This window comes from Columba livia, chromosome 9, assembly GCF_036013475.1.
Source record: "Columba livia isolate bColLiv1 breed racing homer chromosome 9, bColLiv1.pat.W.v2, whole genome shotgun sequence".
NCBI classification, from domain to species: Eukaryota; Metazoa; Chordata; class Aves; order Columbiformes; family Columbidae; genus Columba; species Columba livia.
In genome coordinates this window covers 23210598-23227251 of record NC_088610.1, presented here as the reverse complement: position 1 = coordinate 23227251, position 16654 = coordinate 23210598, and the positions used below count along the sequence as shown (strand labels likewise).

The 16654-nt window shown below is 39.4% G+C and overlaps 1 protein-coding gene and 1 long non-coding RNA gene across 4 annotated transcripts in view; one reads left to right on the top strand and one right to left on the bottom strand.

The window, feature by feature from the left end:
- Positions 1-751: 751 nt before the first annotated feature.
- Positions 752-16654, bottom strand: part of UGGT1 (UDP-glucose glycoprotein glucosyltransferase 1) — a 41149-nt gene continuing 25246 nt past the window's right edge. For all 3 annotated transcript variants that reach the window (XM_065073128.1, XM_065073127.1, XM_065073129.1), the window contains 18 exons: positions 16426-16557; positions 15373-15503; positions 13676-13771; positions 13252-13354; positions 12765-12844; positions 12114-12303; positions 10898-11056; positions 9039-9124; positions 8663-8747; positions 7927-8015; positions 7495-7599; positions 6813-6897; positions 5349-5531; positions 4006-4166; positions 3402-3516; positions 2662-2778; positions 2167-2326; positions 752-1716 (listed from right to left, as the gene is read on the bottom strand). In XM_065073128.1, the coding sequence (XP_064929200.1) occupies positions 1691-1716; positions 2167-2326; positions 2662-2778; positions 3402-3516; positions 4006-4166; positions 5349-5531; positions 6813-6897; positions 7495-7599; positions 7927-8015; positions 8663-8747; positions 9039-9124; positions 10898-11056; positions 12114-12303; positions 12765-12844; positions 13252-13354; positions 13676-13771; positions 15373-15503; positions 16426-16557 (2103 nt within the window). In that variant the 3' untranslated portion in view covers positions 752-1690. The remainder of the gene's footprint in view (positions 1717-2166; positions 2327-2661; positions 2779-3401; positions 3517-4005; positions 4167-5348; positions 5532-6812; positions 6898-7494; positions 7600-7926; positions 8016-8662; positions 8748-9038; positions 9125-10897; positions 11057-12113; positions 12304-12764; positions 12845-13251; positions 13355-13675; positions 13772-15372; positions 15504-16425; positions 16558-16654) is intronic.
- LOC110364062 (uncharacterized) lies at positions 7593-12038 on the top strand. The gene is made up of 2 exons (XR_010474501.1): positions 7593-10695; positions 11650-12038. It is a non-coding gene; the product is annotated as an uncharacterized LOC110364062 (long non-coding RNA).

Below are 16654 nucleotides of genomic sequence, written 5' to 3'. Positions count from 1 at the left end.
GGTTGACTGGCCTTGTGAACAGTGCCAGCAATCTCTGTTTAAGGGACCACAGCTGTTTCTTTTAACAGAGGGGTTGTGGTTTTGTATTGTTTTGGTTTTTGTTTGTTTTTTAAGAGTTTGGGTTAGTGATTTGGGCCCTTTCTTGAGCTGGCTGGAGCAGACCTGCTTTTCTCTTCAGTTGCCCTATTGAGCAGCTTAAATGCTGCAACTGCTGTCTTTCAGATTCCTCCAAAACACTGATAGGATGTATCATACAATAATTCTAGAAGAGCATCTTAAGTCAGTTTTCTTTTTAGTGTGAGGCTCTTACAGCACAGAACATTGACCTGTATAAAACCATGGGAGGCAGAAGCAATCCCAGTTTGGATTTCTAAAGAAGCAGTGCACAGGGACCTGTATTTCACTGCTAGAAATACTACTTCAGTTCTTATATTTCAACTCTTCAGCTTCTCAGTGTTCTAGGCAGCAGACACTAATCCTGCAGAATGAGGGAAACGGGGTTTGAAGATGTTTTTTTTAAACTGCTATGTTAACAACACAGAACTATGGCAGTACCATCTTAAAAAATGAAGACATGAATATGAATGATAAAACTAGCCCAGGGTAATCAATCCTTGCAGGAAAATGTTCTCTTGCCTGTGCAAGAATAAAAACAAATGCAGGTGAAATATTCAGAAACCCCAAAATCAGATTAGGGCTGTAATGTGTGCAAGCAACAAGGATGATCAAAAGACTGAGAATGAACTAAAGCTTAAGACCTAAGAACTCCAAAGTTTTTATTGATGTGACATCTCTGTTTGAAGAAAAATAAAGTTAATGAAATTTACATAATGAAAAACGTCCAAGCTTCCACAGATTTTTTTCATAAACAAAAAACATTCATGAATCAGTGAACCACAGCAATAGTAAAGGCCCTACCAGTTTTGGGGACTGATTTAAAGTTTGAGCAGGAAGGAAGGAGGGCACTTAGATTCAAGTCAGATGGGTGAGGATGAACTGAGCTGTCAAATTCCATGTTCTGCTCACTTTGTAAACGTAGGCATTTGTATTTGGATGGGCATTTTGTGGTAGTTTATGTTAAGCCAAACCTTGCAAAAGTTGGGCAATAAATGAAGATAGGAAATAGAAAATCTAAGTAATGCTGGATTTTTTACGAAATCAAGGGAATACTGAAAAAATCTGAGAAGCATTTCCAACTGTTTGAAAACTTGCAGATAAAACAATATCCCAAATTCAAGGCATGATTCTGAGCCTTTTTATGTTACCTGGAAAAATTATCTCCATCAGTTGAGGTCAGGACTTATGTTCTAGCCAACGGCTCAATGGGTCTGCGGTTTCCAGGCTCTCGAGTCCGATCTGAGCCTAACAGGATCTTCATCAGTGGTGGAGGCAGCAACAGCTGAAGGAACAGGCTGTGGCTCTTCCAGTGGATTCTGAAGTTTTGTTTCTGAAATGCTAAATTCCATCATGGGCTCTTTCCTCTCCACCACAGGTGCAAAAAACCGTAACGCTAATTCCAGCAATCCAGATCCTATTTCATATGCAGAAATTAACCCAAAGGCAAGTAATAAAAATGCATACATCATCCCACTCAATTATTCAGCAGTTTTGCAGACATACCGGAAAAAAAACTAGCTTTCAATATAAAAATTGTCTATGAAACAGTCTAACTTGAATGTTTCTCCACGGATCATAATTCCACATGTGCTGCTGGATCTGTAGAAGAAGAGAGAGAAAAATGAGCACTCCATTGCCAGCTGCCTCAATTAGCAGATTGGTTTGAAAATTAATATATAAACCCCAAAGACTTGTTCTTTGCAAGGTTACCAGTGACTTAAGAACACCTCATGCCCATTGTGAATAGCAGAGCTTTAGTTAGGGATTATGATAAGGCCAAGCTCATGAAATTGTGGGAACAGCAAGGGTCTTTAACGGAACTGGAAGAAGTGTGCAGTATAGCTCTCTCAGTTTTAGAATCAGGTTAATTTACACCAGCCTCACTCAGCAAGGCCTTTCTGTGCCATTAAAATACACAGATTATGTAAGAGATCCTCTGTGCAAGCCTTGGCACGGTGCAAGCTTACAGTGAAGGAGGATGCAACTTAAGCCCAGTCTCAACTGGTAAGAAGAATATCACAAAGTAGAGGAATAGTCAGGAAGATTTACCATGTGTGTGTTGTCCTGACATCTCAGCTGCTGTTCCTGTTTCTTTTTCTTTCTGGAAAAGACTATAGAGCAGTTTGATTTCTTGATCATACTCCTGCCATTCTGGAACTATACGCATCGCTGCTTGCAACTTAGGCTCTTTGGTCATTGGGTTATTACACTGCAAACAAAACATACAAACTGTTAGGACACTTAATGTGTAAAAAAGGTTTATTTACTGAATGGAGGTGTGCTTCCCCCTGGTGGAGTTCATCTGGTGGTGAACAATACATGCTTGTATTATCGCTACAGTACAGTGTAGTCTTTCTTAATTAATAATAATGCCACTGCTCCAGCTGAGAGAAGTGTAGAAGCTAAACAAAACACCTGATGTGCTGAAAACATTTAAGTAACAATGCAGGACGAGGTGCCCAGATCTGAGGTAGGGAAGTGCCTCTACAATTGGTCACTCTGTTTCACTGTTACATAAGAATGAGGGAGCTGTACCGCACTTACGAGATCGATGGTTTTTGCTCTCTTCTTTGAGGAATCATCGCACCATGTTTCACACCACAGCCACTCCTGCGGGAGTGATTTAATTGGCACCTGGTGTATCATGTTGTTTGGCAAATCCTGTTGTGAAGGATAAGAGTTAGTAGCAGTTTCCCCAGGGTGCAGGGTGGGAGAAACCCCCCGCAACCAGATACTATTAAGAAGTTCAACTTTTGTAGGGTTTTTTTTTCCAGTGCAAATAAAAAGTGATGATTCAGCTTTTCATTGCATTCCAAACAGAGTCCTTTGGAAAAAACCTGCATGCTACAACCATTAATCTTTTGTTGAACAATATTTCTTTAGCAAACTGTATTGAAGCGGTAATATGAATCCAGAATCAAACCTGTACTGGACCAGTTTGGAAGACTGTGCTTAATTGATTAGAACCATTGTGTTATTTTTCCTATCTGCAACAGTACAAGCTTTATCTCATGTTATGAAGTAGTGCACAGTGAAGCACTCAGCTGGATAGTTCAAGAAACAGGTAACCAGTTGTGTTTTGAAGTATACTGAAAACTGCATAGTCTAAAGACATTTAAGGGAAGGGTGTTGTTTCCACCCACCAGTCATGTTTGATGCTATCAATAGCTGCCTCATTTGACTGCCAGTGGCATCTGGCTGTGATTGAAGTTTGGCCAGGAAAGGAGACGTCCCAACCTGCCATCATAGCCCAGAAGAACAAAACCAACACCATAAAAACACACCTGATCAAGGTTGGACAGACTGTTAGGATCCTGGCTAAGACCCTGATATTGTCCTCTGAGTCGATCTCCGGCTGCTATCTTTCTGAACTTCTTCAGATCCACAACGTACAGAGCACTACATGGAGACGATGCAGTTAGTAACGACATTTGATCGGTGGGTAACTTACTGCAGCCCCAGCAGACCCCGAGATACAATATGCTAAAACAATCCCTTGGTGAAAGTACATCCCATTATCTAATACAACGCAGGAAAGCAGTTCTAAGAAAGTCATGGCACGTACAAAAAAAAAGAGTCATCAAATCTATCTTAGCTTTGCTGTCATGCAGTCCTTTCTTCCCACACTTGTTACTAACAAGTGAAGATGTCTGGTTAGCTAACACTTCTTTTAACACTTCAGTTCTTCATCTGTAAAAGTTGTAGCATACTGAAAGTACCTTCAGTGTCCCTAGTGCTTCACATGGACCATAGGCAAAGGAACCTTAAAGAGGCACAGTAAGCAAAAAGTGGTTCACTGCAGTGTTGTCCACTGCAGCTAGTTTTCTAATTCTAAGTAGTAGCAAAAGTTTCCCCCCTCTATTTTGAAAAAACTGAATTCTTCAGTACCTGATGTGGTATTTTCTTCCAGCTAAATGGCTTGCCCAGTATCCTGATTTCCAGAACCTGTAGCCATCCATTTCTCTTCGACTGTCACAGAATGGCGTATATCCATAAGGAGCACCATCTAGATTGAAATCTCTTAATTCCTTTAGATCTGTGCGCACAATCTGAAGGGAAAGGACATTTTCTTTTTATTTGTAGAAGCCTGTAATGTCTTGGTTATTTCTAAATGCTGGTCAGGATTTAATTCAAATGGAGCAGTTAAAGGAGGAATTAGATGTTATACTCTGCAGTCTTTTGCATTATGTATGTATAGTACAAAACATAGCATAAAAGGTGTTGTCTCTCCTGCCCTTAGAGCTGGAGCAACTACAACAGAGCTTAAAATAAGCTGATAGAGGTTGGTTTGACAGCTGAAGTGCCAAATTGTTGCTTAATAAGCAGCAAGAATTTTCAGTATACATGAACACTACTGCGATGCTTTGCATCCTTCCCTCTTGGAAGTTTGCACAGCCTTCAGGGAGGAAGGCTTTCTAATGTCTTTTTGACACATGATATGGCAGTAGTACTACTCTAAAAATACCACTCTAGTGAGAAAAAAATGCTTTACTGTCTCTTTTATAAGCAGAGCAAAACCTGTCTATAATGAGAACAGCATAGCTGGAAATTTATCCCGGGTGATACTGTAGCAGAAGTTGAAATGGTTTTAACTGATGCAGGATCATATACACATGTGCCAAAACAGCTAAAGCATTTTATACTCATGTGTTGATAATCCATACCTCTCAGTTTCATTTATGTTTCTGAAGGAGTATTTTGGCAGTTCTCACTGCATTTTCAAACTGTTCAGGCAGTAAGCACATACAAACCTTACAGACACCGTTTGCTTTGCAGCAGGACATGGCTTCATGCATAAGGGATTTGCCTTCTCGCACCTCTGAAAGCCACCCAGATTGGGGCACGTTAAAGGCAGGGGTGGGAGGGGGACTTGGTGACTGAGGACAACACCATGTGTGGTAAGTGGTCTGCAGGCCGGGAGAACAGACAGAGCTGGAAGAATGGAAGGGTGAAACAAGGATCTGTTTGGCAAACTAGCTGGGATAACGAGTGAACAAGGAACCAGACAAAGTAAAAGGTGAACAAAACTGATCTTTGTGGGAACAGGCAGAAAAACCAGCCCTTTACTGAAGGATGCTGTAGTTACAGCATCAACCTTCAGTTGTGCCTGGGAAGGGCTCAGGCTTGCAACCTTTCCAATAATACAGAAATTGTATTCAAGAACATACTAATCTTAGAGAAAAGAGAAAAAGAAAAAGGAAAAGATCAAGTAATTGCAACCTCTGTGTTACCTGATCAGCATCCACAAACAGGATTTTATCAACAGCTAAGGGGAAGAGCACATCTAGAAAGAGGATCTTGTAGCCCCAGATGATCCGCTGTTTCTCTGTTTGCTGATGAAGCCAGCGTGGCCATTTATACTGGACAAGCTCATACTGGAAATTGTACTTCTCTGCCATGTATGGGATGAACTCCTGCAGAGGGAGGGCAAAAAAAGTAGCTTATCTCAGTCTTTGTTCCTCTGCAGGAAAAAGAAAAGTGCATTACCAGAGATAGATTTCAGTCCTGTAATAAAGCTCAGAACATAAGAAAATGAGAGAGCACAAGGAATAACTACAGTTTCATTGTTACTTCAAACAAAGACATAACCCCAAACTGAACAATGAGTACAAAGTGTAAAGCCAGTTATCAAAAGACAACTAAATATTTTGGCATTTTTCCCCAGGCAATTACTCATAAGCTGTTTTAGAGTGATCCACAGATCAGTTTAAAAGAATGCATTATTCAAATAGTAAAATTTTGCAGATGGGAGAAATATTATTTAGGGCTGTACAAAGCAGCATAAATGAGAATAATAAAATGAGAGAACTGGGAGAAATATTTGGCCCAGTGTCAAATCGGTTGACATTCTCATTTGTGAGGCTTCCTGTGTCACTGGGAGAGCGCAGGTGTAGCCGGGGGAGGGACGGGGAGCGCGTTGTTGTACCGCCAAGAGGTGACTGAGAACAGCCGGGTCACAGCACAGCCCGTGGCTGCACCAGCAGGACACTGCCAACTATTTCCCCTTGAGCTCCTGCGGAACAGGTAGGATCCTCTCAGAAATGCCACTTCCTAATATTAAAAGTTAAAAGATGCAAATTCCTGAAAGTTTTCACAACCGTTTACCTCTGGGTTCTGTTTTGAATCCTGCTATTTCTTTTATAATGTATGACATATAGTTGATAAGTATTCCCAGGTATACTCATTTAGGGCCCACATCACTCTTTACCATACTCTAGTCACTCTGAAAACATGGGTTTAATGTCTCCTTTTAAAAAGCTCCCTCCATTCCTAGTCAGAGGTGTTGCTTCTCTGGTAGTTTTTTCCTGTAATCTTTCAGCCCTTTTTGTATTAGACATAAGTTTATAGCTCTGAATTTCATCTTAAAATCTCCATCTTTTTCATGCAAGTCACCAAAGAAATTCCAGATTCTTTCAAGTATGATTTAACTGATACATGCTTCTCTCTTAAATATTTACCTTCAGCCCGAGGCTACTGCCAACCTGTCATTTCTCAAAGCTTTCTAGGCAGAACCACCAGCTTATCCCAAGTTGGTCCTTTGTCAAAATAGAAGGTATACAGACAGGCAACTGTACATATGTTTACAAAGTAATATGATGCACAAGTTTGCGTGGTGCTGGTGTTGTTGTGTTTTGTTTGTGCTTTTCTTTTTTACTTTTCCCCATGATAGAATACATTTCTAATTAGTAACAAACCTTGAAGGTAGGTGATAAGTAGTTCTTCAGAAACCAAAACTTTAAAGGAGTCTTAGTATGTTTCAGCACAGACAACATCATTATCCTATCAAAACAAAGAACAATAAAAGGTATTTACCAAAACAACTGCCACCCAGGAGAGATCAGCTGCATAACAGATTACAAATTGCTGGTTTACATTATTAGACTAACCGCATTTATGTGTCAGATAAATTATCTTCACACATAAACAAAAAGTGGGTAGGTTCAGCCTACTGCAAATGGCTTAACTTTAGCTACAAAAATTAATAATCCCCCCAAAATCTATGTACTTTAACTAAAGTCAGAATATACAACCTATTGGCTTTCACAGTCCTTTGAGAACAGAAGTTCAGGTTCTTTTCCAAAGCAACTAGCACTTATTCTGTAACTTCCTAAACAACACATCTTTACTTGGTTATACTGTAGTGAGAAAATTCTAGGACAGCAACATATCTTCTGTTAAACTAAGTCTATTTTGAATGTATGAAGGCTATGCAGACAAAAGTTCCTATAATACGGTAGATGTAAAATCTAGAGGACTTTTGAGTTGTTGAAAAGGTTTGGGGTTTTTTAATATTCTTGCAAATTTGAACCTTTTTCCTTGTGGAAGGCAGGGAACCTCTGCCATTTCAGACCCCCAGATTATAAATTCTGAACTAACCGTAGAAATCTTTCATATAGGTGTCCTGAGGCCACAGAGAATATATTTAGTACATCATCTTTCTCCTGTTTCACATCTTCATTCTTTTGTCCTCCTGTGAATCCCCTGAAAAGATGAATGTGTTTACATAAAGGACAAGACAGTAAGGCCCAGCGATACAGGACCACTGATTTGATTGACAGCTGGCTGGCTGAGATGCAGCTCCTGGAAATGAATCATATTTTCACGCTCCTGAGTAGCACTGGGAGTCAGGGAAGGTAAACACATGCAAAGCCGTAACCCTGTTCTCTAGAAACAGAGAGCTCCTACGAAAGATAGCTCTAAATTCAAGCAGGCTTAATAGATGGCTGTGGAAAATTGCAGATCTAACAGTATCATCAAATAGCTTTCTAGTTTCGAGAGACTTGCAGGTTATCATTGAATTAGTTTTACCATTTGAGAGATTCCCAAAATCCAGATTCATTCTCACTGGTACCATCACTTAGTAGATCTTCATTCATCATCTCTAGCTTTTTCTGAACCTGTAAAGCATAACATTGTTTTAGTGAGCAGAACCACATATTGGGCAGCAGTAATGGCACACTATTTTGACACTGGCTCTGTTCATATCCACTTGAATTACACCCAGTGGGCTGGCAGGTAACCCAAGCTGACTGGAGAAACAGCTCAGTAGTGGACGGACATTTTCAGAAAGGATTCAAAGCTGTTTGCAGACAAAGGCATGTTAGTCTAGATAGTTCTAGAAGTGTTCAGTGACCATCCTTGATGATGGAGACTGGTAAAGAAAAACCCTCAAAGAAACCAACCAAACCCCCCCGCAAAAACCACAACACCTCCACCAGTTTCTGTTTCCAAGAGATACAGTTGGCCACTTGAGACTCCAAAGCAGATGGAGTCTAGACAAGGCAGCAGATCAGGAGAGCATCCCAGAATTACTCTGCAAGTAAATAATGTGATGAAGTGTGAACCAGATGTGTTACAACCATCACTTATCTATCAGTGGTCCTCCTTAAACTTTTGAGCTGTGTCATTATCTGATGGGCTACGTGAAGAGACAGTAAATTACTAATTTGCTTGTAAGAAGGGATCATCAGGCCTTAATCAAAGCTTCTTCCCCACTATTGGTCAAACAGTGTTTTTAAAAAGGAACTCCAGTTTTTAAACTCACCTTCACTTTAATAATTTTGCTCTTGAAGTTGTTGAGAACAACAATAACTTCGCTGGCTTCAGGTGGAGAGTCTGTGCCATCATGGCTGAAAATACAGTAAAATACGAACCTTTACCACAAAGCAGCAATATGTTCTTTGTTTCTTCTACACATTTTTCTACATGGTATTAAGCCTTAGCCAGGTTTGAGATATGTGACAAAGTAACAAATACATGTATTTGAACATACAGGTTTTTAAATGAATTAATTCTCACATAAATATGTTTGGTATGAAATGTAATTTGCTGTTCAGTCCACTACACTTTGGCAAGGGAACAGTTAGATTCACATAGGACAATGCCTGCCTGTTTCAAAAGTTTCACAAGACTGAATTTACCTGTAGATTCTGTAGATATCCTCAGATCTGCCCTTTCTCAGTCTTAGAGTCCATGCACCAGGATTGGCTTTTAACTGGAAGTAACCCTGTAAAGCAAAAAGAATATTTGTTGGTTTCCAGAAAATGCAAATGTAGAACAGCTTTTAAGCCATCTTATTTTGACCAACTGTTTTATATCTGAAAATAGTTATTTGTAAGACAGCTCATTAACATAACCTTATGGCCTTAAAACCCAGAGAACAGGAGAAAAACTCAAGAAGTTCCATTCAGAATTGTTGTTTTTTCCATAAGAGACAGGAGTATGAATAGGTCTAGCATTCTACATTAGATGAGAGTAAGTATTCAGTGTGTCCTGATCAGAACAGTGCAACCCCCTTCCATGTTTTTTTTCTGCAGAAACTTGCTTTCATGAAGGACAGAGTGAATTTCAAAACACTCATTGGTTACTACACAGCAGCATGCAACAAGTCTGCCTACAAAACAAAATCTAAATCAACTTTGCAGCTCTACAGACTGGAAACAGCAGGAAACAGTAATATTATTCATATGTTACAAGCTCTCTCTCTTCTACAGAACTTAAAATGCAATGTGAAATTCAAATATTGTATACAAGTCTTGTTGAAGTTTCAGGTTCTAGATACGAATATTTTCTTCTGCGATTTAGATAATTACACCAATAGAAGATACAAACATTAGTAGTGATGCTTCAGTGTCCTGTCCAGTTTTGTAGCATGACCCCAAATGCATGCAGTTCCGTATGTGAACCAGTGTGCTTTAAAACAAAAGAAGAAAGAAGCAAAGGGCACATTCCTGGCCTCTCATACCCCTTCCCAGTATGGACACTGACCTGAGGAAGAGGATTCCCAGACACAGCCTTGTTACACTGTGGTACACACACCTTGGTTTCACTAATTCGAAAAAAAAGACCCCTCTAAGCCATTAACTTTACTCCTTAACATACACACACACAATGTGATCATAAAATGAGAGTCATCTTCCTTTCTACAATAAGAAATATTACATCCTTATAGGATGTACTTTGGCTAAGAAAAGGTGCAGAGAAATAGAAAATTAGTGTAAGAATTCAAAAACAAGAGAGAAAACATCAGAGAATATTTTTCCTTGCTTTTTCTTTAACACATTTGAAGATCCCAAAACCCAATTTATTCCAGCTTTTCACTAACATTAGGTATCAAGAAAATATTGCAGTGGCCAACTTCCCTTGCCATAATATCAGTCCATTGCCTCCCTCATTGCCCAGGGTGGACACTGAAAACAGACCGATCCCTTACACAGCTACCTTATAAAGGCAGCTGTAGGCAACAATCATATACTTGGATTTCTGTCACCTTTTCTCAACTAAATTAAGCAATTCGCATTCTCCACACTTCCTGTGTTTTCTAGAAAGTCAATTGTTCCTGCTGACTCTCTGCATTTGTTCCACAGATCTCCTGCAGAAATGGGTCCCAAAACAGGACAAGTGCCCACCTGAGGTGTACAGGACCAGAGTGGATGATCTAAGGAACACTGTCTAGAAAAAACAGAACTGTCTGATCTTCCCTGCAAAGAGACTGCTTAAGAATACTGGCATTGTTTTAAGATATTCCCAAAGACTTTTCTGAGCAAGCTGAAGGGACAGGAGTACATCTTGAAAAAGGTAAGAGAAATAAGTACACTGTAAGGTTTTTGACATCCATGTTTGGAATGATGTGGTTCTGAGCTATTTGCAAGCAACGGTGGAGTGTAAGTAACACCACATATCCATAGCCCACATACTCAAAAATATTCCACGGCTTATGCAAGTGGTTGTGCTGACTGTAGGACCAGGAATTTGCTGCCAGTTCCAATCGAACCCTTACCAAGTTGGCCATAACAATGGTATCAACGATGACAGGATTGGCTGAAGTTCCCAGTGTAAACTGGAGCCCCCGAGGTGGCTGTCCCGTAGTAATATCATAGCAGTGTCCTTCCAGCAGCAGGTACTCTAGTTCATATTCTGCAGCCACAACATTATCCACCTGTAAGGAGAAGATACTGCTGAATTCAGCACTAGCTCTAGTGATTCAGTAACTCTTCAAAATAGCCATAGTAATTAAATAACACTTTATTTTTACCAGAGTAATTTTATTGAACAAATACCTAGAAAGTCTCAAAGAGCTCAGCTCCTTCCAGTGATGAACTCCATACGTATATTGTTAAGAGTGCCCCTGACCAAAAAGAGTGGAATCTCAACTGGTAAACTGCTAGGATAAGAAAAGGGAAGGACTGTTGCTCTGTTTTACAATTATATTTTTTTAACATTGGAGAACATAGTCAAGTAAGTGATTGGTCTAGCATCTCATAAAAAGTGTATGATTGTTTCTAGCTCAGCACACTCCAGAATGTTACACACAAAGCATCTATAGGATCTGCTTCAAGCCTACAGTATTTTTCAGCCTGTGGTTCAGGCATCCAGGAGTAATTGAGAACAGCAATCTTACTGTCAGTGAGCTCAAGTTTATCTGCATCCCTCCTAGAAAACATTTAGGGCTCTGCAAATGTAGAAGGTGTTAATATCTATAGTTCTATGATTATTACCATTTTTTAATTCTACACTTCTTTCCCCTTACAGAAATAATCCCTGGAAAACCACCATCATGTGGGACAGGATTTGGCTGGCATCAGCAAAACTCCCAGCACTTATCAATTGATAAAAGGAAACGTGCTGGAGCTTGTTGGTCACAGACCCTGGTGACGAAAAACAGAAACAGTACTTAAAGACAGGATGTGCTAAACCCTTTGTGTAGATACGAATTACGAGTTACTAAGGTTGTCAAGAAGGAATTGCTGCTGCTGCTACACTAAGGAGAGTGCATTAATCAAGATAGCAACTGCCTAAACAAACATTAGCCAATCAGTAGGTATCTAGCAAGAATAACAAACCAATCAGCGTGTGACGCGCTGTTTAGGATAGGTATAAAATATGTTAGAAATTACAATAAAGTTGACATTTTGCTTGCATCAAGCTGTGTCCCGTCTCTCCATCGCGGCACCATCATTTAAATGTAGCAATAGGAACACACTGATTTCCCTCACCTCCTGTAAGTAAATATTATCCAGGTCATAGGGGGTTCTGACAGATTCCACCATCCAGCTCTCAGGAGTATTTAGGTTCAAAGTGAACAGTGGAGACTGAGGCATATCCAAAAACTTGGCAATTGGTCCCGGAGCAAAGTTATTATCTGCTGTGAACAAAATCTCTGGTTCCAACACATAGCGATAAAAGCTGAAATTTCAGAAAGAAAATGTTAGAACATGTTTCTGCCAAACTTTGCAAATATTTTACTCTCATTGAACTTGCTGACAGCATCGGCTTTCCCAGACCTTCAGTGTCTCCAAGAAGCTTGACAGAAAATGTTTATTCCCTCTTGCATATAGGAGGTTTTGTCCAAAGCAACACAGGTTGTATTGACCTTAGAACAGGTCAGAATTTTCATCTTGAAAGACCAACCATAATGCACAAGACTCCACCATTAAGATTAGTAAGTTATTTAACTTATGTAATTAAAAATGCAGCCAACTTGTAATCCTCATGCTATCAACAAATCCCCAGATTCTCTGTGGGAAATTGTGCTATTTTATAATCAAGCCTAAAGCGGTTAAGGGAGACGTTCTGTAGAACATTTGAGCATGTTTCTGTGCTTGCACATTCCAACAGGTTTTTAACCCTGGCATGGTATTGCTTACCTTTTCAGTGGCATGTCAGAAAGTTTGGACTGGCAGTTCATGAAGACTCTTAAGTTCATATTTATCAATTGGTTCAAAACCTAAAGTAATGAGAAAAAGACATCCCTTAAAATGCTAACTAGCCAAGCTGACCACTGTTTTTATAGACAGGACCTCAAGAAGGCTCATTCTCAATCCTCCCTTTAATTGGTGGTTTTAAGAGCAGTTACCTGCTCCCTCACCTTGCAGGTGTTCTTTTCTTCCTCAAGGACAGAGTCATTGTAAACTAAACCATTAAAATAGGGAAGCTAGAAGCTATCTAGGCGATACCTAAGCATGATCTTGTTAGTGTGTAGTATAGTGTAATTAATTTTTCCCCTAATAAACGTATTGTGCAGCTCAGATATACTGATATTGGCCATTGGTCACCACCCAGTCAAGAAGGAAGACAAACATCTCAAAATTGCAGAACTGAGACAACTTTTTGAAATTGCCATTGTATCCATACCAGAAGTAACGGAGCAAGTCTCTGGGCATCTCTGGTCACAGGATCAACAATAGCCACAACATCAAAGTATGTCTCTCCCTCTTTTGGTCTCAGTTTAACTGCACTAAACAGAAGAAAAGATAATTTTAAAGTATAAAACATATGGATAAACATAGGGAAAACACTATCTATCTTATTCTGAAGTCAAATGACTTCCTAAATGCTATATGCCTTCTGAAACTAAATAGAGAAGAAAGTACATATAGACATATACATGTATAGAGATAGGTAGACAAAATTCATTTCTGGAATCTCACTGTGCCATGAAAACTATTGGAGACTTCCCTATTGCTACCTGGATTTTTTTTTAAATTAAATGCCCCTTGTGGGAACATTAAAAGATAAGCAAAAGCATATTGCTCAGCAAATGCCAGCAATCCTATACCTGTATCTTTCTTCAAAGAAATGATATTCAATCCTTGCCTCTCCTTTTGGTTGAGCAGAAAGAAGAGCATCCACTTTCATTACCAAGTCACTTGCACTGAAAAAAAATATATATATATATTTACAATTACTCAGAAAATGCAGGTACTTATCACATTTTTGCCAGTTAGCAGCAAAAGGCAGGAAGACAGACTGAGTTCAGATACACAAACTAACACTTTTACTACCTCTCTACATAAGCCCTGAAGAGTTAAGCACATTTAAGGGTTAATCTGTCATTAAACAGGTTGCAGCCTCATTACTGAGGGTACCAAAGAGTTTAACTGTGTAACAAACACAGAACAGCTGGTATTTTAGGGCTCAGCCATGCTACAGGCTCTGCATTCCGGAACTTCATCAGCCTCTCCTGGACCTGTAAGCGATTCAGATCGGACCCTTGTTTCACAGCAGTCTCCCCACGTCACACTGCAGCTCTAAGAACAAGGAAGCAATCCTGTACGTGGAGAAACTGTTCAGAGAGGGGTCCTGTCATTAACAGACAACTACTTCTGACAGCTGCTTCCTTTTTATTATTCCCATAAATTTTAAGTCTAGTATTTTAAGAATATATTTAATCTTGAAAATGTAAAGCCTCTTGAAAGTTCAATGCAAATTGATTCGTACATCATAGCTGTGCCAAGATGCAATACTGTAACTTACAGGTCTGTCAGCTTGTCCTGAATTAAGGAAGTCTCATAGATTTATAGTGACAGCTGTTTAGGTTGTTCATACCAACAACACAAACCTGGTGAAGTCTGCTCAGTTCTACAGTGTTTTCCAGTGCAGCAGGTAATTTCAAAAGCTTTCAAAAAACTTTGGCAGCATTCAAAACGACAAAACCACTGCTCTGTCTAAAACCGGCCTATGTTCAAACTATGCCCTCTTCCTCCACCCTATCACCCATATTTCTCTTTTGATTCCCAACACCGCAATGGATGCAAAAGTGTTTGGAATGCTGGTAAAATCTGTCTTTTTAGGATTCAGAATCACACAAGATTTCTGCACAAAAGACCTCATGCTTAACTTACTTGAGCAGCCTTTAACAGACAAGCAGCATCATGGAAAAATATCATGCTAAAAATGAGAGAAACTATTGTCTTAGCTATGAATGAGCTCCAACACACAAACACATGTTCATGGACTTTAGTTCTTGTGAACCTGAAGATAACTTTCTTTTGATTAGCTCACCTCTATATATTTTTTGCAATAATTATCTACAACTATGATTTTTATTGTGTTATCTCTACCTCTTTTCCTGCTGTTTCTCTTTCAAAAGTTAAAAGTAATTTACATGATTCCATAGCACTGACCGTGAAATATATTACTAAAGTAATTTTTATATGGATAGACTGAACTTAGCTGAACTGCAAACAGATTCAGAAAGCATACTCCACCGTCTCATTTTCTTCCCTTCTTCCTGCTTTTAAATCAATACCGTAGTAACCTTACATACAAGTTAGGAAACCCTGACATATTGGGGGTAAATGGTTTAAAACAGTGTGTCTGTTAAGATTTAGCTGGGGGAAAAAACCCACAAGAAGTCTGATGGCCTTAATATTAATGAAAAGTTAGGCTTCTCTTCCATTTAGAAGAGCAGAAAGATAATCTCGTTATCAAGAGTACCACCACTTTTTTGTAAGCCTCTTCATCTTTACTTACAGATCTTCTTCAAATCCCAGCTGCTGAATCTGAGATTTGATTTTCTGTCCTGATGTCTTTAGTATGATGTTCTCAAGGAGATGGAAATCATCCTGATTGAACATCTCACCATCCTCTAATGGGCCAATAATCTACAAAGAAAGTGGAATAAGCATTATTAGGTAAGGCTACACTGAAGCAAAATTCAAAGATATCTTAAATAAATACTCCAGCCCAGGCTCAGTGAGTATCAACTGTTTGGGCTGATATTAAAGTCAGTGGCAGCAGAGTTTAAATTATAATTCTAGCTATTAAGAGCCAAGAGTCTCAGACTACGGCATTAAAATAAATGCTTAAAATTCTCACTAAGTGCTTGGTTTGCAAAAATGAGGCATATTAAATTACACATGCAATGCTGCATCTCGAAGGAGCAATAGAACACTACACCAATTCCAGTAGTCCAGCAAAACTTCAGCAAATCTCAGTCTAGCCTGCAGAAGCCTAAAAGCTACCTAGACAATTCTTTCTCTTTTAGAAATGAGAGAAATTAATACTATAACTCATCGCTTAAAATATTTAACCCATTAAGGTATATGGTAGCCCCTGGAACTTGCTCTTTTTTTTTCTAACTAGCAAGCAGATGACAAAAGAAAACTGAATGCTGTACATAGCTGGGCTTCATTATTTGCAGTGAAATACTATTATAAGATAATTTGCCTAATCTAAGTGGCTCTTGTAAAAAGAGATGGTGGAACAGACCAGATACAGCAGCATTTTGCCCCATGAACTGAGGCAGCACCACCAGGCAAGTGTTTCATCCCTTTCCACTGTTGGACTCAATTCATTTCCAGCATGAAAGGAACTCTGTCCTTGAGCAATCTGAGTTTGTACAAAACACCAACAACTAACTGCATACAGTACCAAGAAAAAGTCATTGCGGGTCAGAATATATCTAACTGGAAGTGTCCTAGAGACTGCTGAGACCCTGGGTCTGATCCCTGGACTCTGCTGCTCCAGCTCGGCTGCTTTACCACATAAGGAACATCCCTTTTACTGTCTGCTGATTGATCTCACCCTTCCATTGCTGATCACAGCCCTCTGCCCCTTCTTCAGCTTCAGAACGTCTCTGCAATATATAGTATGGGACAGAATAAAATCCACTTTGGGAGATTCAAAGGCTTCTTTGAAAATATTGGTATTCATACCCTGAAAGAAAAGTATACTTGACATTAAAACGGGAAGAAAAGTATACCCCTGCACACTTTTTTAAAATGCACCTTTTTTGTTTCCATTCACCAACATC